We start from the raw sequence: 22,140 nt of genomic DNA on the forward strand, positions 1-22,140 counted from the left end.
TGTTTCTGCTTGTCTACAAATACATAAATTAAACATGAGGTAATAAGTTAAAGCTCCTCTTAATATCGGATTTTTGCAGCTCTGTACGATATCGGTACTTGAAGCCAAATAAAGTCAGTTTCTCACTGATTTTAAGTCTCAACTTTGACCATTTACACGCTGCAGAATTTAAAGTATTTCCTGTTTCCTGCCCACTCTGATTCTTGGCAAAGTGTAAAAGATTTAGAGCATCAACAGATATCACAAAGTACTTTTTTACATTTCTCTCCAGACTACCGACCCTGTAGATATTGTGTGTTACATACTGCACGCTGAAGTCATCAGCACATCTGTCAGTGTGCTCACCTCTGTGACGAGCTGCAGGTCGTTGACGTAGTTCTCCTCGGTGACGATCAGCTCGTGGATGTAGCCCTGCCTCTTCCTCTCCATGGGACTCAGCATGTCCAGCAGATGGAGGTCAGCGCACCCTGAAACACAAACACCACACACACACAGACACACACACAGCTGTCAATCAAACATCCGGACACATGGAAGGAGTATAAAAAACAACCTTTTATACCTTTATTAATACTTTACCGATGAAATACATACCTGAGGTGGACAAACAGGCTCTGGAGGAGAGTTTGAGTCAAAAGTTTGTCTGTTTTTTGTTCTGTCATGTCCAGAAAAGAGCATGAGATCATGTATGTAGATGTATGTGCAGGGACTGAAGAGTGATGTCTATTAAACGTTTATATTTATAATAGCGGCTCTGTTTATTTTAGAAGCCCGGTTCTTCTCAGTGTGGCGTCTGTTCTGACTGAAGCAAAAGAAAATGTCTGGATATCATCACACGACTGCACTAAACATGACACACAAACAGTCAGACAGCATTTATGAAGGTGGCTTTTGATTTCTGATTTCTCACCACCAACACTGAACCAACAGATGTTCAGGTGACGTTGTTAGCAGCTCTCAAAATCTTCAGCTCGCTGGATGTTCTGTCGTTTTATTCAACAAATCTGGGACGCGATAGCTACGTACATGTGATATAATACTGGTTATAAAATCGAGCCTTTAAGTTGAGAACATCTTTCTCTTTCATCGCTGCGGACTACCACTTTTTCATATGTTCATATATCGATTAATAAAGTAATATGATTCACTTTTTTTACAAATGTGATGTATAAAAAGGTAAAATATTTGTATAAAGACTGTTATAGCATGTCTATATGGAGGACTGAAACTGCCAAAACCAAAAATGAATAAATAAATGTCTCAATAAAAACATAATACACCTTTAAATGCACCAAAGAACAATTGTAAAAATGAAGGTTACTATTAATTAATTTAGAAAACGGGACATAAATATATATTTCTGTTGTAATTTACTAGTGTGGTTTATTTTTGTCAGTTTTATTTATTCATATAATTTTATTTACATCTATATATTTCTGTATTATCATCTCGCTGCATGTCCCCCAGTTCATTTCTACAAACTTTTTTTATTTCTGTATTTTCTTGAATTTATTTCAGCTTCACTGTGAGAATGAGAGCGCCGTCATTTAAAGTCTTCATCCAAATGTCCGGACTTCAGGAAGAACTTCAGGAAGTTCGTAGGTCTACGAGAGTCTGCTTGGGGAGCGGACTTCACCAGACTTCAGGGATTTAATTACCCACAATTCATTGCGATATGGGCACATTATTATGAATGTGTAAAACAATGACTTTATTAAAACATTACGTGAATCGTGTTGGCCAAATATTAAAACTTACTATTATTTTTAATTCTGTAGACTTCAGGCGCGTCTGTCAGCGGGATATTCGCCTCGCGGTCTCACGCACTTGCAGATATGACAGTGAACACGCCACAGTAGGAGAAGCTAGCTGGTATAGTACATATTTATCAGTTTTGTAGTGTAAATAAATAAGTATATATATTTTAAAAATGACTAAATTAATAAATAAAATGGAAAAATAAATGGGGAAGTAAAAAAATAGGTGAAATAATACAAAGGTAAATAAATAGAGGCATGTAAAAACAGAAATGTCACTTTATGTCACATTTTATACATTAATTAATGAATATATATTGTTTTTGGTGCATTTACTGGCTTATTCATTTATTTATCAAGCCACTTATTTGTTTTTGATTTTGGCAGTATCAGTCCTCCACAGCCTTAAATGTAAGTTTCAATAATCAAAATACAAATGCCAGTTTAACAGGAAACTCCCTTGAATAATAACGTGTACATTACTGAGTCACTGTGTGTGTGTGTGTGTGTGAGTAACGAGGCCAGTCGACTGCAGTCTGTCTCAGAGCGTTTAATCATCAGGACCAGTCAGATTCACCTCTTCATCAAAAATCTCCACCAATAAAACCTCAGGACATTGTTTCTCTCCACGCTACGTAACATTCTGTACAGTTCATTCATTCAAGTATCCTGTTCATTCCTTTGTGTATCCATCTGACCATTCACGTCCATAAAATTGCTCATTCATGCTTTATTTTCCACTCATTCACTCATTCATTCATTCATTCAATCATGCACGCACCGACAACCAAGTGCAGTCTGGTTACATTTGGCCTGGCTGTTAATCCATCCGTCCACTCATCAGAGCTGCTATTTATAATCGACATGAAGCACCAACCGTTTACCATTCGTTAGATTATGTGTAGATCATACAGAGCTTTGAATTTCTTTTTTTATTTTAAACACACCAGACTAGAGCAGAGCCACGCTTCAGAGCGGAGGTCAGAAAACAAGTGTGTGTTCTGTTAAAAACCGTAAAAGATGAAAAAGTTAAACGTTTCCCCGGATGATTTAAACTTAATGCTAAAGGTGACAGTATGGCTACAGATGGGGGGCGTTACCATGTAGTAACAGGCAGAGATGAATCTTCGGGAGTGTGACATCGACTTGGTGAAGCGTGGCTCCGGTCTAGGCGGCTCTTTGTTCTAACCTAAAATACTCACTCTGACTGTGACGAGCCTCGAGCCGTCGGTTACCGAACAAAAAACCCGCCTGTGACCCAAATATGGGCCTCCAGCCTCGGTTCGTTCGACAACCGATGGTCCTCGACTCATCACCCAATCAGAATCCTTCACCCTCCAATACTGACACACCGAGGAGCCAATGGGATCCAAGCAGGTTAATAATAATAATTATTATTATAATAACAACTCTATTGCTTGTTGTATAAAAACTTGCGTAGTTCAATAATCGTTTTTCATTCGTTGTGTTTCTGAGGGTAAACATTAAAATCACAATACTGTCATCTGGATAAACATCAACAAAAAAAGAAACAATACAAATCTGATATGGCAACCACTATAATACCAGTCTGTTGCTATGGGAACAAATTGAGGGGCCGTTACGTTTCTGTGGGAAATGGAAACCATTGAAACCGGTCGTATACATTTTATATATTAATTGAAAGTGAGGCTATGCGGTTTCTCTACCAGTCAGTTTATCTGTCTCAGTCTGATATGATGAACTATGATATAAGATGTTTAAAGGACTCTGAACAGCGCTGTCAAGACCTAAGCTAATGACTTGTTGGAGGCTCAGAAAATCAGAGTGCTGAACTCAAAGTAACGGAGCTGTTTGAGGAGATCAGCTTCAATCATTGATGTCTAGAATATTTCACAGGTCACTATCCCTCCCGGAGCGTTGCAGCTCAGAGGGAAGCAAAACTTAAAAACAGCCTTTTTGTGCATGAAGTCTGGTGACAACGAGCTAAAAACACTTTTTTTCCAAAAAGGTGCATCACAGTGTGGAAAATTCAAGGAGGTAAAGCTCAAATTACTTAAAAATAATATTTTGTGAAGTTGAGCCACAACTAAAAACAGCTGAGCTATTTTAAAGGAACAGTTCGTCATTTTTGGGAAATATGCTTATTCGCTTTCTTGGCAAGCGCGACATGAAAAGATCAATACTCAAAACTCTCATGAGTGACTGTTAGATATGGAGCTAGAGAAGAAGACGATTAGCTTAGCTTAGCTTAGCATAGAAGATGAATGCAGGCTTTGAAACAAAATATACTTTTTTACCCATAATCTTACTTTTGTTAATGTCACAGCACCCATGAAATGACTTATTTCACTGTCATAATTTGATCCATTTGGCCCAATAACATTTGGAAAGTCGAGAAGAGCTGCAAGATTAAATGATTTTAAGCCCATTTAAGCTAGCTGGGGGCTAAACCAGATGTTAGCAGACACTCTGTGGGCCAACGCGGAAGAGCTGGGTGTTTTTATACCAAGAAATTTGATGTTTTTAGCTTCATGCGCCACTGAGCAGCTTTCATAGGAATCGCTACGATGCTAACGCTATCAGATCCATGGACACAGCTCACTTGGCTCTGTTTAAAGCTCCAAAATTGTTTGTTTAATCTGTGCATGAATAGAAATGTAAAAACAATCATTTGTAGTTTTCCAGGTTCTTGAGTTAGTTAAGCTAATCACCTCGTAGCTCCGGCTTCACACTTTACTGACAGACATGAGAGCGGTATCAATCATCTCATTTAACTTTCAGCTCGAAGGTAAATAAGTGTAATTCCCAAAATGTTTAAATATTCCTTTAACTGGAATGATTCAAAGGCCATGAGCGAGTTTTGTTTTTTAGTTCCACTCCGACATGTTTAGTACCAAATCTTCCCGGTCTGGCCCTCGACAGTGTGACAGCATGTCGTCATCATAGCAACAGACAAAACAATAAACATGTAAACAAAAACAACAACGACAACAGAACATAAAACGGATCATTTTAAAGTTAATACATATTCAGAATGTTAAACTACTACGGATAAAAACATCATCACTGTCTGAGTGTGACGTGTGTGTTTGTGTGTGTTTGTGCATAACCCCAAACTCACTGTACCATGGTGTGTGTGTGTGTGTGTGTGTGTGTGTGTGTGTGTGTGTAATTTGGTTAGCTAGTATGCTAAGCAGTTGCAGCATGGCTTTCCGTTTAAAGCCCTGAGCTACGGGGCTGAGTCCCATTCCAGCTGCTCGCTCCCTTCTATGCCTCCTTTCCTAGAAGGTAACGACAGGAGGAGAAACTAACGGGAAGGGAGCGACATCCTGGATTGAAACTTAGCACCAAACTGCTGCGGGACGCATCTCAATCCTGCCTCGTCTCCTCTCCTCTCCTTCACTTCATCTCCTTTCGAGAGGGGGGGAAAGAAGAAGAGGAGGAGGAGGAGGAGGAGGAGGAGGAAGAAGGAGGTGTCTTTGGCTTTGAGGAGAGAGGAGGCGAAGAGAGGTGAAGAGAGGAGACGAGACTTTAACATTGAAACTTGTCCTCCTGCAGATAGTGGGTCTTTCTGTGAAGCTGTGGGAGGGGAGGGGTTAGTGAGGGGGGATGGGGGTGGAGCCAGCGCTTTTGACTGACAGGCGAATGAAGCTGCTGAACCAATGGGAGCCGGGTTAAAAAAAATAAAAACAGGAAGGCGGGGGATGAGCTCAGCTACTGAGCCTAATGACACAATCTCCCATAAAGCCACAAAATGACCCACTATCCACTTTACCACGCTAGGAGATGGCTGTGTGTGTGTGTGTGTGTGCATGTATTGTTAATGTGTGTGTGTGAGTGTGTGCGTGTGTGTGTGTGTGTGTGAATCCAGTCAAAACATGTTCATCAGTCCAATCTGGGAGGAAGGAGCTCAATAGTCACCTCCTCCTCTCCTCCTCTTCCTCATCTAAACACCGTACGACTGATAAAAGAGAAGAAGAAGGAGAAGAAGAAGAAGAAGAAGAAGAAGAAGAAGATGGAGGATAAGAGAAGAAGAATGATAGAGGAGAGGAGTCGGGACTATTGATCTCCCTCCGGTTGAACAGTGCTGTTTGGAGCCAGAGCCTTAGATAAACAGAGTTTGGCCAAGTCCAGTCAGAGCCATGCATAGACAGAGTTCTCGCCACCAGAGGGCGTTTAAACGTTACAGTCTGTCTGTATGTCTGTCTGTCTGTCTCTCTCTCTCTCTCTGGCTTCTATTGGTGGAGAGTCGCCATTTCCGGGTCATGTGACCTCTTGCTGCTGTCCCATTGGTTGAGTGGCCTAGTGGGTCTCTTTGAGGGCTTTGAGGAGAGGGGGGTTCTGGGTAATGATATGATCCTAGAGAGAGGACGACAACAACAACATCAACAAAAACAACTAAACAAAACAACAACAACAACAACAACAACAACAACCAATCGGGTGCTAGGTGGGTGGAGCGTGCAGCAAGACAGAGAAGTGTGGAGGTGTGGCCTAACCTAGCATAGAAATAGAGGATCTAGAGCGGGCAGAGCGACAGAGCGTCTGTCTGCAGACTGGTGTAGTGCTGACAGTGATGAATGTAACTAAGTACATTTACTCAAGTACTGTGCTTCAGTAAAGTTTTGAGTACTTCCATTTCTGCTCCTTTATATTTCCACTCCACCACAATTTGGAGCCAATTTTTGTACTTTTACTCCACTACATTTATCTGATTACTTTAGTTTCCAGTTACTTTGCAGATTGCATGCAGCATCAGAGACAAAGCAGCTTATTCAGAAATAAATGTATTTTATTGGCAATCAGATTTTTTTTTCTTTACTTTTACACCAGTGTGACTTCTGGGTACTTTTTAAAACACTGCTTTGTAACTAAATAATATTAAAAATGTGTATATGTAGGGATCATTTAGACTGTAGACCAAACTATTGTTGTGGCCAAAACGATATTAAAATTTGGGAGTCTGAGTTTATCTGATTGTATTACATCAGCTGATATTTACAGCAAACACATAATTAAACTAAAATGTTTTTCTTTTTGGTAAAAACCTCTTTAAAATTGTATTTCAATGAGATGCGACAGAGATTTCTACCGGCTCAAATACAGAATGGCAGCACCGATTTTAAACAAACATTTCTTTGGCATTTCTGAGCAGCAATTTCTTGTTTCTTATCGGCCTGTATAAAAACACATTCTGGTATACTGAGCTCATATCAACCAAAACAGTTCCAGTAAAAACATTTTTTTTGTTTATTTAAATCTAATTTCGACACGCCGTAACAAAGTCTGAGTGCAGCTCCTCATCTAACCAGTTCACTGTGGCTGCAACATGTCATACCAATCTGCTAACACAAAATGTTAAAGTCATTATCAGTGATGTCAGGAGGAGCTGAACATCAACTATTTTGTTTTCCTACGTTACACAAGCATTTGCTTTTATAGACAGGAGTAGATTTACATAATGAAAATATATTTTTCATTTATTCATGTAAGAATTCACTTAAGTACCAGAATTAGTTGGGCTGTACTGTGAAAACAGGCAACGTCAATAATTATTCATCTTTAGGACCAGTAGGATGAGACGAACTTTGGTTTCTATATATTTATTAAGCATTGAAGGCAGTGTTGGGTTCATGCCTCAATGATTCTTTGAGTTTTAAATAAAGGTTGACTGAATGAATTAATTGTTAAAAATGTAAATAAGGAGAAACACTACTGTGGCAAAGAAATAAAATTTTTACCGTTACATCAAGCGCTTGATCCCTCACGGGTCTGTTAGTTTAACATTACAATTTATTTATCACAAACTTTATTATTATTTAGCTTTAAATACATCACTTTGTTACCACAGCTCTTGTTCGTCATGTGTCTGAGTTTGTCTGCAGTAGAATCTTATAAATTATCGTGTTTTTATCATTTTTCATTGTACAAAAACACGTTTTTCTACAAAACATCAACTCCAACTAGTTACAGCGCTGAGTTGAGTCCAGGTTTACTGCCGGCGTCTCTGTGCTCAGCTCTAGAAACTCTGAGTCTATGGTGGATCATGCTGAAGGGAAACATGCAGGAGGAGAGGAAACACTTTACACTTATGCGCGCAAATATACACACACATGCATGCACATACACACCACACAAACACACACAAACACCACCCAGAGGTGTTGCATGACTGGGAGGTAATCAAAGAGGCCCAAAGGAGTGTCAAGGTGAAAGGTCAAAGGTCAAACCAATCCGGGGTCAAACACTGAGAGAGGGACAGCATCTCCACACCTGGCTCTGGGGTGTGTGTGTGTGTGTGTGTGTGTGTGTGTGTGTGTGTGTGAGAGGGAGAGAGTGTGTCACTGTGGAAGTGTGACTGTGTGTTACGAGTGTTACTCTGTTACTCTGTATTCACACTGAGAGGATGTTAACGTGTTAATTTCAGTATATTGTGTGTGTGTTCTGTGATTCAGGTGAGATTGTGTGTGTGTGTGTGTGTGTGTGTTTGCATGTACTCACACTGCGTGCTCGGGTCCGTGTCCGTGGTGAGTTTGACGTAGTTGCTAGGAAACAGACCCTCCCTCCCGTTGAGCTCCCCTTTCCACCAGTCACAGTCGTCCTTGTTGAGCACTGTGATCACCTGACCCTTCTGGAAGGCCAGCTCGTCGTCGTTCTGCGCCACGTAGTCGTACATGCCGATCACCTGACACACAGCTTCAGGACCAGAGACAGACGTGAGGGACAGGAAGTCTGAATTGTGTTTATATTGACTAACGTTTTATCTTTACACTATCACTGTACTTATACCTGGAATGAATTATAAAGTACATAAATAAAGTCTTGGTTGGTTGCTTGCTATGAACATGCCATGAGGTGCAAACAATACTTTATGCCACCTTAAATACAAGTTGTATCACCAACTTTGATGACTGAGCGTTTTATCAAAGCAACTCAAACTCCCTAAAAGACAACACATTTCAGACTTGTTCTTTGTATAGATCATCTATGGACTTAGAATAAGACCACAATTTTCTCAAATGGTTTGATGTTTTAGCTAATCCATATTGTGAAAGTAGCCACAGCATCTTAAAGACGTGTACGTGAATTTATCTGAGTGTACCTGTGTTGGCAGGAGCCAGTTTAGGAGGGGTGGGCTCTGTGGGCGTTGTCTTGCTGGTGCTGGGACTGAGCAGCTTCACATAGTTGGCTGGAAACCAGCCTATCTGACGCTTTTTCCCCCGGGCCTGAACCAGTCAGAACACAGCAGGTTATTAGTCATAAATTGCAACCACAGTCTGCATGTTCTGACAAATATAACAGCTTCATAATTCACATATTTCACATGATTTACAGCATATTTGATTTGATTTTAAGACAAATAAATAGACTGCACTTTGTGCTCGTATACCTGAAGCTCTCCCTCCCACCAGCCCCCTGGGTTCTTTTTTCTGATGAGGATGAGCTGTCCTGGAGCTAACGTCAGCTGCTCTGCTCCTGTCGCACTGTAGGGGGCGATCACCTGAGCGATTTCTGATGGAGAGACAGTAAGTAAGAAGAAGAAGGTGTGGTTAGTAAGCAGTCCAGCGCCTAGGATCTGTAGTAAGTGGGGGTTTGATATGTTATGAAGTCAACCATTTTCTGTGTTTATATCAGGTTTGATGAACAGAAACGATTGAAACAAGTCAGTGTGCAAAAAGGATAAAAAGTGAGTGAAGAGTAACTGATTCTCACCTGGTTTCTTTCCCAGGCTCCCCGTCTTCCCTGCTGGTCCCAAAGCCTGGAAACAGACGCAAAGTTTAAATAACATTATTACAAATATTTCCCAGAAAGGCTTCTGGTCCATCTTCATATGTTTCCGAGTGAAATCTCACCTCTGAGGCGGAGTCCCGCGGTTTAACATAATTGGAAGGGAAGACTCCAGTCTTGCCCCCGACCATGCCCGTCCACCAATCCCCTTCTTTCCTGGTCACCATGACGATATCACCTTGCTGGAAGCTCAGGTCGCCCTGTTCACTGCTCTCGTAGGTGTACATGGCAATGTACTCTGTGTAGATACATGTGGACACAGAGTCAAAGACAAATACCTGCCAGACTTTAACAAATATATTTAAATTAACGTGTGTGTCTGTGTTACCTTCTCCAGAATCTGAGGGTTTTGTTGGGGAGGGAGAGGGACGTTTTCCATTGGGGGGGCTGTCTGATGCTCCAGACTCACTGGAAGAAAAAAAAAATCTTTGTTTGGTAAAAAAAAGTTGACATAAAAAACAAATGTAATCAACTACTGCTTCATCCAACTTCTTTCAGCTTTTTAAAAAGTAATTCAAGCAATTTCAAGGTTACAAAACCACAAATATCCAGACTCTTGAAGCTTTTATCATCACATCTACTTGCTACTTACAACCAGAGTTGTGTAGCTGAAGTAGAAGCAATATAATTCTGTGTTTTTTGGATTTGTCAATGAGCGGGAGCAGACATCTGTCTGAAGAACTCAGGGTTTATACACTCATGTTGACTTGATGTAACATTTTTAACCCACCTAGTGTTTTTACTGCGCGTCGCTGGACCAGCGGGGGGAGCCGTCGCCGTCATGGTGGCGGAGATGAGCTTAACGTAACTTTTGGGGAACCAGCCTCTCTGTCCGGTTTGCAGTTCACCTAACCACCACATGTCCTGCTGCTCCAACACGGTTATTATCTGAAAGAACAATAACGCTTTTAGTTCCATTAAGTTAAACAAATAACGCAGAAAAAGAAATTAGCTCACACAAATAAAACAAGCATGCAAGAGAACAAAAATTAAAAAAACGTACCTCATTTTTGTTGAAGTTGAGGTGGTTGTCCTTCTTTGCTCTCCAGGGATACAACGCCTGAGCTTGAAGACCCTCCACCTTCTCCCCCTGACAGACAGAAAAACAGCTGTTAGTAACTTTTAAATGTTAACATAACATTAAACAGGGTTCTGGGGGCCCAGTCGAAACGATGTGATGGTTTCATCATGTTCCTACCTGACCCAGCACAGGAGAAGGAGAGGAGCCCGTCGTCATGGTAGCAGGTGTGAAGGCAGAGCGTTGCCGTAGCTGCGCCGAGGGAACGCTGAGCGAAGGATTCTGACTGGCTGAAGATGTCGGCCACGCGTCCCATCCCTCGCTGTCTGATTGACTGGCTGTGTTGGAGGGCCAACTGGAAACACACGCAGAGATGACGGCGATATAAGAAGAACATGGTGAGAACATTTTAGATGCACCAGTGAAGCCAAATGCAGCCTTGTTCTGATAATAATGAGCCGGACTTACGTGGTGCTGAAGTCGGCCCAGTTACTGTTGGCAGAGGACGTGGAGGAGGAGGTGTGTCCAGGCGCGGGGGGAGGTGTGGTCATAGGCTGCTGGGCTGAGGGGGGCGTGGCTGAGGCCGTTGCGCGCAGGCTGATCGGCGCTTCGCTGTCGGGTATCCGCTCAGCGTAATTGGCTGGAAACCAACCGGTACGTCCTCTGAGCTCTCCTCCCAGCCAACCAGGTTCACCTGTTTGGGATTCATCCACCTATGACAGCAGAGGGGCGGGGTTAAGATAAACTTGAAGCATTGAAACACACACAGAGATGCTTAATTCATAAAAATCAGTGAGTGTTTCCGATTCATGGTGGAACAACAATGACCACAACAGCAGCAGCTGCTCAGAGCTGAACTCCAGGAAGTGGGATTCACAGATGATCAGATAATCAGTGAATATCATATATAAACGTGATGATTGGAAGTTTAAGACTGTTGAAGTTGTGTTCTGATTCAGTGAATTTTGTTTATATCATGCCACCTTATAATGAACAAGGAGCTTTTTCATTTTTCTTTTCTCCACAATAATTCTATTTCTATGAATAACCTTATGATAAAATCTGTGGCTGTGCCCTTTACTGCATATAAAAAAATATATTTTCTTAAGTTTCATTCCTTGTAGTCCACCGTGTTGCTGTCCATTGCATTTTTTGTTGTAAAACTTGGCAGTAGGGCTGCAACTAATAATTATCTTATTTGTGGATTAATCTCTTGATTATTTTCTCAATTCATTGGTTAGTTGTTTGGTTGATAAAATGTCAGAAAATGGAGAAAAATGTCGATCAGTGTTTCCGAAAGCCCATGAATGTCTTGTTTCGCCCAAAAATATTCAGTTTAGAGTCACAGAGGCGTAAAGAAGCGAAGAAGTAAGGAATCTGAGAATTTTGACTTTGTTTTAAAAATGACTTAGACCAATTAAACAATTATCAAAAGAGTTGGCATTTAATTTAATAGCTTACAACAAATCGATAATTAATGCAGCTTTACTTGGCAGTGGTACATTAAATTTATTTTGAATGTCAATAGAGGGAGATGGAAGCCAGGAAACCAGTGGAAGTGTGGACGTTTATTTATGGAGACACTGATGGTAAAAATAAATTGATTTGTAATATTTTTTTGCAAAGCAGCCTGAGGTGAAGTTGCCTTTATCAAGTTTAACATTGCAGCTTTATGTTAACAGATAAGCACAGTCACAATTTTACACATTAACTGTGAGAACATGAAAAGCAAAACAACATTGAGAGATCAGAATGAAGAAGCCGAAGACGTTCATCCACTGGCAGATGAATGAACGTGGAGATGACATGAGATGGACCAATGACAACGAGAGCTTTAATGAGTGCTGGCTTGTGATTGGTGGAGGCACAACACTGGGCGGGGGCAAGAACTTACCCATTCCCCCTTCACCTTCAGTTTGCACAGCAGAGGAGAGAGGAAACGGTTAATATACACACACACACACACACAGAACACACACACACTTCAGAGAGGATAAAGTCGACACACACATCTACACACAGGAGGCTTTAATACAAACACACACACGCACACACACAAAACAAAAGAGGCAATAAAAGATCTGTTCACACAACATCTAAACACACATATTACTGTTTATACTGAAGTCCTCGTGTTCAGTCGGTGACGACATGTGAACTTGAGGTAAACTCATTGTTCTTGTGTCCTTCATCATCCTGTGTATTTGTAGCAAGTGTATAAGTACTACGTTTGTGTATATTACATACCATGATTACATCTCCGGGAGCGATACTGATCTCATCATGACTGCGAGCATCAAATGGATAAACAGCCCTGTAGTAGACCACCTTCACTGGCGGCTGCTGCTGGTCGAAGCCGGTGACTGTCGAAGTTTTCTGGTCAAACAGACTCGGTACAGGAGCCTTCTCCCCTGTGGATCAACAGAGAGACAGAAGTATTATAAACACAAGAATTCATCCGTACTGTCAAATCAAACTCAAAGACAACATGTGCTTTTTGGTGAAGCGGTCTTTGGACTTGTGTCCTTTTAAAACATCAAAGTTGCTCATGGAAAGGACATAATGCTGCATTTTAAAAGTTTGCGCTTCAAGTATAAGATTTGTACCCTGACCTCGATTTTTCACACAAGCCGATGATCTGCCCCCACAAGCTTTACTTTTAAAAACCTACCCTTGCCTCCAAGTCTGTATATAACATGCGAGTCCTCAGTTCCAGTTCAGACTCTTCTCTCTTTTACACTCAACACACCTGATGAAGCCCAGGGGTCGGCCGGCTGGGTGAACAGCTTGTTCAGTTTCTCCTGCATGTCCTTCTTTCCTCTCGACTCGTCCTCTTTCTCTTCCACCGATCCCGCTCCCTTCCGGACCTCTTCCTCCTCCTCCATCCCTCTCCTCTTCCTCTCCTCTTCTTCCTGAGTCACTCTGTTTAGCCAGGCATGGGGTGCAGACATGGTGGCGGGGCTAGAACCTCTGGGGACAGAGCTTCCTGCTTCATCCCTCCAGGCCACGCTCTCCTCTGATGACAGCCTGCTGGATGAGACGGAGAGAGGCATGAATAAGATTTTCTATTCTAATGTAAAATGTTGGAAATAATTGAAAGACCTGTGTAGTTTTCAGGTGTATCTCATTCTCACCTGCTCTCCTGCAGTTCAGCAGACTTCCTCTCGACCGGCGTGTGCATGTGTGAGTGTGTGTGTGTCAGTGTGTGTGTGTCTCCCTCCATGTCCTTCTGTTTCTGCCTCTGCTGCCGGCTGTGGATCTCCCTCAGCTCCTGCAAGGCATCGTTGGATACAGGAAGGAACAGCGGTGAGGAGGAAGTGGGATCAGAGGGCTGGTTGCTACGGGTTTACGATCGACAACAAACAAGAACAATAGCAGCAGCAGCAGTATGTATTAGTCAGGTGATCAAGGCAAGCTCCGCCCCTTCAACTGTGTCACTCAGGTGATGAGATGTGCTAACTTTTTTCCTCTTTAAAAGGGACTTTTTTGGCAGTTTTATCTTAATTGAGAGCCAGAGGACAGAGGGTGTTGTGTGCTCTGTTGTCTGTGATGCTCTTTGAGGCCATTTTGTGATTTGAAATTAAGGATATATCGAAACAAAAACTACATGACTTGACAGCAAACTAATGAGAACGTGTCACATCCGGTCTTCTTTGTGTTGAGGAGGCTCTTTCACATTTCCTCATTGAACTTGGGTTGCTGGTCCTACGGTATGGATGAATCATGAAACCATGAAGTACTTTCCAAAAGTATAGGAACTTTGGATAGGACAGCTAAGAGAGATGAGAGGAAACAAGATGATTGATGGGGGGTGACATGCAGCAAAGGGCCACAGGTTGGATTCAAACCCTGGGCCGCCGCAGCGAGAACACAGTGTCTGTACATGGGGAGTACTAGCTGCATTTTGATTTCAGCCACCATTTTTCTTTGAAAAATCTGCAGCTGCAAAGCCGATTGTTTTATTTGTCCAATGTCCTTCGACGCATCAACATGGAGTTACAGACGAAAGAATAGGCAAGGTGGACCGCTGATCATCGTTGTTGTATAGTTGTGTACAAAAATGACGTAAAAAGGAAAAAACAGCCGTCGTCTTTTCCTACGTCAGCGGAATAATATGGTCATCAGACCTCCGTGGAAACACTGAATATGTAGGGCTTCGGGAACCTTGTAGTTTATTGAAAAGTAGTTTCTGGAACTCAAAGTTTGGGCTGAAAAAACCCATCCTGCTTCCCTGTTACCAAATACCATCAGCCACTTACTGTGGTATGAATGGATTTCTAGTTCAATGAGCAGCTTGAGTTTTTTTGGGCTTGTATCTTGTTATGCCTGAGTCACACAGCTCAGGAGAATCATTTCGATCTCCACATACTTCAAAGGATGCAACTTGTAGGATTCTGGCTGCGAGGAAGGGGAGTCCCACAGTTTATCACCTGTCAGACTGTAACAAGTGGCCAACGAGGGATCAACAAAAACCATTTGCCTCCCCATTAACTTCCCCACCGAAGTCAGTCACGACGCCTCCTTGTGTGTTCAGTGCAGCTTGTGTTTTTCTGTCTTTACAGCCTTGTGACTGTGTGACTCTTGAGTAGCTCAAGCTGGTGTTGACGCTCGACAAACAGATGTCCAGCCACGGTCAGCGAACTGCGGTTTGCTCACAGTGTCACTTTCAAAACCCGTGAGAACACAGCCAGATTTTATCTGGACTTTTTTGTAGTGCTAGCGAGCAAAAATCACTCCAAAGACTGCATGAACCGATCGTGTCTCCTCGGAAGCAATCGAAAGCATGTTTAGCAGACCAACATGAACCTAATGTGGACAGGTTGGGAAATTAAATCATATATAAAAGCGTTTTGAAAGTTGATAATAATGTTAGCCAAAATGAGTGGGAGGGGATGTCACTGGGAGGGGTTTTGTCGCTAGTGGAGGGGGGCACTGACCCAGCCCCGGACACAGGGCTGCGGTCATGGCGGTGGGGCGGAGCTTGCACAAGGCACAGTATGTTGGTGGGGGAGGGGTTAGATAGAAACAAAAAGGGGAGTCGAGAGGAGATGGGGAGTCAGGGGACGCAGTTGGGGGGGGGAGGAAGGGGGTGGGGGGGGGCAGTTCTGTGTAGTCATGACAACCAGCTGTGCCATTAGAACACACTCTGTTACTATAACAACAACACAAGGCAGCTGTCGTGTTTCAGCCAAACAACCAACGTGAGGAAAACCTTCAGAAAACAAGCAAACCAATCAGAGAGGAGAGACTGACGGAGGAGTCAAACTACAAGTCTGCAGAGAGAGAGAGACACCTCCTGATCACCTGGAACAGGAAGCGGAGGACGTGAGACAACACAGCATGCCTACACGCTACACGCACAGACTACACACACACAAACACACACATTCACACACATAAAGTGAAGCCTACCAAACTCAAGATTCTAGTTTCTAGCTTCTGCTTGTCTGGCTGAAACATCATCTGGTAGCATTAAGGCAATAGCATTACAGTAGAGAGTAGTCATCTAATGAAGGAGGCTGGAATAGCAACAGCATAATCTAGCACCCCAGCGAACCTAGCAAGGCTGCTAGCTTAGCATACAACAACTGCGTACGGTGTTAACTATGGGAGCATAGGTAGTAAGCTAACACCAGCTTGGCAAAGAAAAGATGGGGCGCTAAAGAGGAGGACAGTGGATGAGAAGATTTTAGGAGACAAGAGGGGGAGAGAGAATAAGATACGAAGAAGAGGGTAAAAGAGTAAGAAATCAAGTGGAAAGGAACTGAAGATGAAGTGAAGAGAGGGTGAATTGAGAAAGAGATGAAAGAAAGGATGAGGAGTCATGAGGAGAAGGAAAAGAGAGGAAGAAAGAAAGAACTGAAGAAATACAGGAAGAAAGATGAAAGAAAGAAAGGCAGAACAAAATAATGACAGAAAGAAAAATACAACAAACGAAGGAAAGACAAAGAAATACAGAAAGATAGAAACAGAGAGAGGGGTACGTTGGGGAGGGGGATGGAGGCTGGGTTGTTGTGTGGACCTTTATAACGTAGTCTAGCCGAGCCAGACACACCCTGACGGCTGACACACACTCCTGTAGCTGTCCCTGCTCCTGGCACTGAAACACACATATACACATATACATACACACACAGAGGATCAACCATTCTATAGACACAGACACACACTCACACACAGTTAATGTTTGAGTCCATATTCACGTATTTTGTCCAAATTAAGGTATTAAATTAAACTTGTCAGTAGTTTTTCTGTTTGAGTAATTCAGACCTCTCTGACATGGCAACATTGGACATTTTAAGTCCTCTTCATACCATTTATATTGTTTATCTCTGGAAATTCAAGCGATATATGTTGAAATTAATACACAACAGCAGTTAAACTGGGTAAAACTGACTTACATGAATGTTAAATGCTCATCTTGTGCAATCAATTATAATTGAATTTCCTGCACGTCAGTATAACATCTGTAAAATATCCAAGAGCAAACATCTTAAATGGAAATGTAATATTTGCTTTTTAGTGTCCCAATTTATTTCAACCTGCTTTTTGAGTGCCTGAACAAACATTTTAATCTCTGAATCGAGTTTTTTTTTTTTTTCTTTCAGTACAGAGTAAAACAAAAAAAGAGAGAGCACAGTGAGGCCTTGACTCATGCAAGGAGAGGCTCCTGTGACTCACTGTGATGAGTAATGTGCAACTGTAAATGTAGCCAGTGTTACAAAACCAGGCTGACGGTAGCAACAGCCAGGTTTTCAGCAGAGTGCAATAAGCCTGAACAGATTCTCTAACTGACCTGTCTGTGCTGGATGGTAAATAATAGTTTGGTGGGAGTGTTTAGGCATTTATTTATCTTTTCATTTATATTTCCTTCCTTCCTGTTTTCACAAATTTCTTCTGATGTGTGATTAGTGTGTATTAAGTATTGATTGCCTCCTTGTCAGACGTGTTACTGACGCTGACTTGTGAAATTAGACAAAACAGCAAACCGGATTCAGTACACGAGTGTGTGAATGTCAGTGCTTTTCAAACCACGCGCAGCTTGACAGTTACAGTCAAGCTCCAACTGGATGCAATACATCTAGCTGCCTGGTGGGGGCATCACAGTGTACTACACATGTTAATCAGGAAAATCTGCACAAACCAGCCATTTAAAGTCTGGTTTGCAGGTGTTAACGCCTTCTAAAGTGACTAAAACACTTGAAGCGTGTGAGTTAGTAGTCTGATAAGAGGGTGTACTTTGTTTTACTTCTCAAATAGTCCAATCCAAATGCAAAGAAACTGCTCTATGCTCCAGGTCAGCCATAAGAGGCAGTGTGTTCATCATATGATTTGATAGAGTATATCCCAGCTGCAGTACCACCCCAGTCCAGCAGTGGCAGTGTGCTCTACCTGTCTCCCTCTCTGCTCCTCCTGAAGCTGGCGTCGCAGGGCTTCTATCCTGGCACAGTGGTTGGCATAGAACTCACACAGAGACTGGCATGGGCAAGGGAGCAAAAGGCCAGTGTAGGAGATAAATAAAAGGGTAGAAAATATAGAAGGAAGGGTTTATTATGTGGATTAAACAAAGAAAATGAAGAAATACAGGATGAAGAAGCAGGGAAGGAAACACAGCAGGAGGAGGGCAGCGAGTAGGAAAAAGACGAAGAGTCCCAGTGGGTGTAGCGGACAGAAGAAGAACAGCAGATTTTGGGGAGAAGAAGTGGTGTAGAAAGGAAGGTGGACGGCAGTATAGTCAAATATCGGTCACATCTCAGTGGTCTACGCCTCTGTTGAGCAAAGAGTTACACCACTGAGACAAGACTGCACTTCACTCTGGAGAAAACTGACATCCAGCACTGCTGGTTGTGTTTGTTGTTCAAAGGCTTTGTGCCATTTTCTCAAATAACTGCATTATGCTGACTCTACTGAATCAGACTGAGAACTTCATTAGATTAGCCATTAGACAACCTATTTATTGTGGTCTGTGTTGTCTCTGCTTCCCTCTCTTCTTTCTCATTCTCCTCTCCTCCTCACTGGAACAGACCACAGATTTATTCTCCTCTCTCTGACCTGACTCAGTGTTCTGGGGGAAATGAGGAGAGAACCAGAAACAGGACAAAAGGTAGTCTAGGAAACATAAACAGACTGCTGTGCTTCAACCCTCAAGGAAAAAAATCCCTCCAGCTTCGTCTCTCACTAGTAAACTGAAGCAGCTGTCTGGGAAAGCACTCAGTGTTCCTGTGCACAGCTAGTTCTCTCCAAAAACACAGCAAGCCACATTAATATGACACCAACATCAACAAGCACAGATAGAGTGGTCAGATTAAAATATGAAAACTTTAAACACATCACTAAACATGAATATTGTGAGTATATTAAACTAGTGTGAGGACGGGGTTATGTGGAACAGGACAGGACAGGATTCAAAGCTACAGTCACGACAACAATCCAATGTTTTGAATGTGGACAATATTTCATTCAGCAAAACATTTACTGGGTTAGCAGCCTTGTTAATTAGACGTAGTTAAACAGACTTTTTTGAACCAATAAAGCTTTAGCAATATATTATATAGCACATGCCACTACTTCATTTTTATGTTACAAGAACACAAAAAGTTGTACCAGTGTTTGATGAAGTCTTTTAATCAACTTTTTTAGTTTCAATTTAAAACATTTCTAAGTCAAGACCCTCCAACAGATTTCAGTGAAGATAAAAACACGACATAGTGGAATGGGTCTTTCTTATAGGGGTCGACTTCACAAGACTTGGAGAAAACAGGTTACTATCCTCCCACTTCTATAAAAAAATATGAGTGTTTTACTTTGTGCTTTCCTCAGATTAAAAAAAAATATCACAAAAAAATCACAAATTTATTTTTCGTATTTATTTACTTTCACTTTATGATCTATTGTTGGGTAACACTGTTCTAAGTTTATGTTGAATTAAAGACATTTTTTATTTATTTTAAAACACTTATGTTACGTGTCCACAGGGGCGTTTCGGGACGCAAGGGTTTGCACAGTTTCCTATCATTGGACTCTAGACCAACACCCTCCTACAATCGCACAAACACTCCTGGCTGAGCCCGACTGAACAAACGCCACTCATGGCTCGTCTGCTCTGTGGTTTCAAACTGGACCAACGTGGCGGCTCATTTAGAAACTTGAATTCAGCGAAATGTGTTTGTGGAGATACTTTAGGTGGGAAATAAACCATGCAGTTGCCAAATTTGTCTTTATTTTAACTCGACAATTGTTAGGTTTTATAGTTATCAGGAGATTCCAGAAGCAGCGAGGAGCGCTGGACACCTGATTTGCATGAAGAAGCCTGGACCTAAAATTTATGCATATGAGGAGAGGGCAACGCGACGCTACCAGAATGCCTGGTGAAGCTGCGCACATAGATAATGAATGGGAAATGTGCAAATGCTGGATCCTGTGGACACGCACCATTAACGTGCTGTGTAATTACAGCATGAATGTATCTCTGGTGTACTCTGCTAAGTTAGTTTGTTAAGTATTTAGTTCATTAAGGCGATTACGTAGTTAGTCGACGTGATTACAGAAGTACACATGTGACCTTTCCCTCGTGTCTTGTATTAATGTGTTAGTTGTTAGTACACTGGCTGTTTACCTTCAGCTGGGTGTTGAAAGCGTCTATTTCCAGCAGTTTGGCCCTCGTTTCTCTCTCCACAGCATCCAGCTGTTCTCTGAGCTGCTGTCTGCTGGTCTCCTTTTGCTCCACAGCCTTCTGCAGGGACGACAGACTGTCACCTGAAGACACAAACACAGACAGTGGTGGATCAGGTTAGGTTTATTAGTCACAGACCTACTCTTAGTATTGCATCAGTTAGTGATAGAGTGCATGAATCAGAGAATCAGTTAACCAGCACACCTGCTTGCTCAGGATTTCATTATCAACAGTCATGAATGCTCTCTAACATCAAGGCAAGAATATCCATTTTTAGTATGTGTTTAGATTATACGGTACTCACGATGCAGACTGTTCTGTTGAACCTGTTTCAGCTGGTCGTTTAGACTCTGTTTATCAGGTATTAGCCTCCCCAACCACTGCTGGGAGTCCTGCAGATGACCAGAATATCACATCAAGAAAAGTCACAGAAAACAATATTCCTTTTTCATGAGGTTAAGTAAAGTTTATCAAAAAATACCCGTCACAATTTTACTAAATTAATAAACAAAGAATGTGTCCGTTTCTTACAGAAATGGCTCGGGTGATTAAAGATGTAGCAGAAATGAATTTGTGTTTATTTGCTGATTTGTTTGCGAACCTGCAGCTGCTGCTGTAGCAGAGTGATTTCAGCAATGCGTGTTTCTCTGGTCTGATTGGTCTGCTCCACCTCTCTCCGCTGAGCTGACAGACGAAACCGAACATCCTTCAGTTTGCCCTCCAACTGGGTCTTCTTATCATTCTGAAGATAGGGAAAGTCAGACGGAAAGGAATATAATATTACATTTCTGCTTATGTACAAAGTATTAGGTCGCAGAAACAATCAGTTAACAGCTTCCTGTTGGTATTAGTTGATTGCTTTGGCTTAACTCTCTACAATACAGTGACTTTGTTAGTACTTGTGCTCCATTTGCCAACTCAACAGTCAGCTCGGTGCCAGCTGACATACTGAGCTTGTGCCTCTGCAGAATTTCCTCAGCAGCTTATACGAATCCGCTTTGACTCTAAATAACTGCCATGCATATGGCTTGTTGTCAATGTTTGCTTATGTGACTAGGTGTGGGTACGTGTGATTGGTTACCAGGGCCTCCAGTTCAAACTCCAGGGTCTTCTTCCTGGCTTTGAGCAGCACTATACTCTCCTGCTCTCTGTTTCTTTGAGTCAGAAGCTCCTGGCGACGTTGACGCTCCCACTCCAGCTGACGCTGACGCTCTAATTCACGCTTAGCAGCCTGGACAGACGACACACACATACGCCAAAACATTATGATTACATACAGCTCAAAGACCTGCATTCAAAACTTACACAAGATTGCATATTACATAACAACATTTTATATTCATACATTACAAACTTCATTATACACAACAAGCAGTCTGCTGTAGGAATGTAAATTGGGCTCTTTAGATAAAAAGAGGGCGGTGGTGAGCAGTGAAAGGCCTCCAAGTTATCTGCAGCAGATGTAATTACACCTTTGCAGCAGTAAACTGCACCTCAACCACAACTCTTCAATTAAAACGCAGATAGCAGGTTATCACTTTCTGTCCTTCATACCTCTCTCCTCTCTATCTCTTTGCGTCTCTCCTCTTCTCTCTGCCTCTCCAGCTCTCTCTGTTTCTCCAGTTGTCTTTCTAGCTCATGTTGTCGTCTCCTCTCTTGCTCCAGACGCTCACGCTCCTGAAACACAAACATACAAAAACTGTTAATGCAGAACAAACAACTCTATCATTTGTTGCAGGTCTACCAAATGTATTTCAAGTTCCTCATAGTTTCAAGACTCAGGGTAAATGTAATTTACTTACTGATAAATTTAAAAGACACAGAACAATGTAGCTTTTACAGTGAAAGCACTGTGGCCATTATACATGCAAATACTTTACAGCCTTATACATGACCCATAAACCATGACTAATTCAAATGCA

General features: G+C 42.0%; 1 protein-coding gene across 4 annotated transcripts in view; it reads right to left on the reverse strand.

Annotated features, from left to right (window-relative positions):
• The window catches only part of itsn1 (intersectin 1 (SH3 domain protein)), a 42,297-nt gene that overhangs the window by 6,742 nt on the left and 13,415 nt on the right, over window positions 1-22,140 (reverse strand). The window contains exons 13-31 of one of the 4 annotated variants that reach the window (XM_073481914.1): window positions 21,773-21,895; window positions 21,300-21,449; window positions 20,820-20,960; window positions 20,523-20,610; window positions 20,162-20,301; window positions 13,680-13,816; window positions 13,295-13,572; window positions 12,793-12,956; window positions 11,014-11,258; window positions 10,726-10,900; window positions 10,531-10,617; window positions 10,258-10,415; window positions 9,856-9,935; window positions 9,593-9,765; window positions 9,453-9,498; window positions 9,130-9,251; window positions 8,842-8,965; window positions 8,241-8,435; window positions 346-467 (exon numbers count right to left, since the gene is read on the reverse strand). In XM_073481914.1, the coding sequence (XP_073338015.1) occupies window positions 346-467; window positions 8,241-8,435; window positions 8,842-8,965; window positions 9,130-9,251; window positions 9,453-9,498; window positions 9,593-9,765; window positions 9,856-9,935; window positions 10,258-10,415; window positions 10,531-10,617; window positions 10,726-10,900; window positions 11,014-11,258; window positions 12,793-12,956; window positions 13,295-13,572; window positions 13,680-13,816; window positions 20,162-20,301; window positions 20,523-20,610; window positions 20,820-20,960; window positions 21,300-21,449; window positions 21,773-21,895 (2,748 nt within the window). Of the gene's footprint in view, window positions 1-345; window positions 468-2,291; window positions 6,099-8,240; window positions 8,436-8,841; window positions 8,966-9,129; window positions 9,252-9,452; window positions 9,499-9,592; window positions 9,936-10,257; window positions 10,416-10,530; window positions 10,618-10,725; window positions 10,901-11,013; window positions 11,259-12,792; window positions 12,957-13,294; window positions 13,576-13,679; window positions 13,817-20,161; window positions 20,302-20,522; window positions 20,611-20,819; window positions 20,961-21,299; window positions 21,450-21,772; window positions 21,896-22,140 lie in introns of those variants that run through there. The other 3 variants (XM_073481913.1, XM_073481912.1, XM_073481911.1) reach the window with 3 other exon arrangements.

This window comes from Pagrus major, chromosome 15 (assembly GCF_040436345.1).
Source record: "Pagrus major chromosome 15, Pma_NU_1.0".
NCBI classification, from domain to species: domain Eukaryota; kingdom Metazoa; phylum Chordata; class Actinopteri; order Spariformes; family Sparidae; genus Pagrus; species Pagrus major.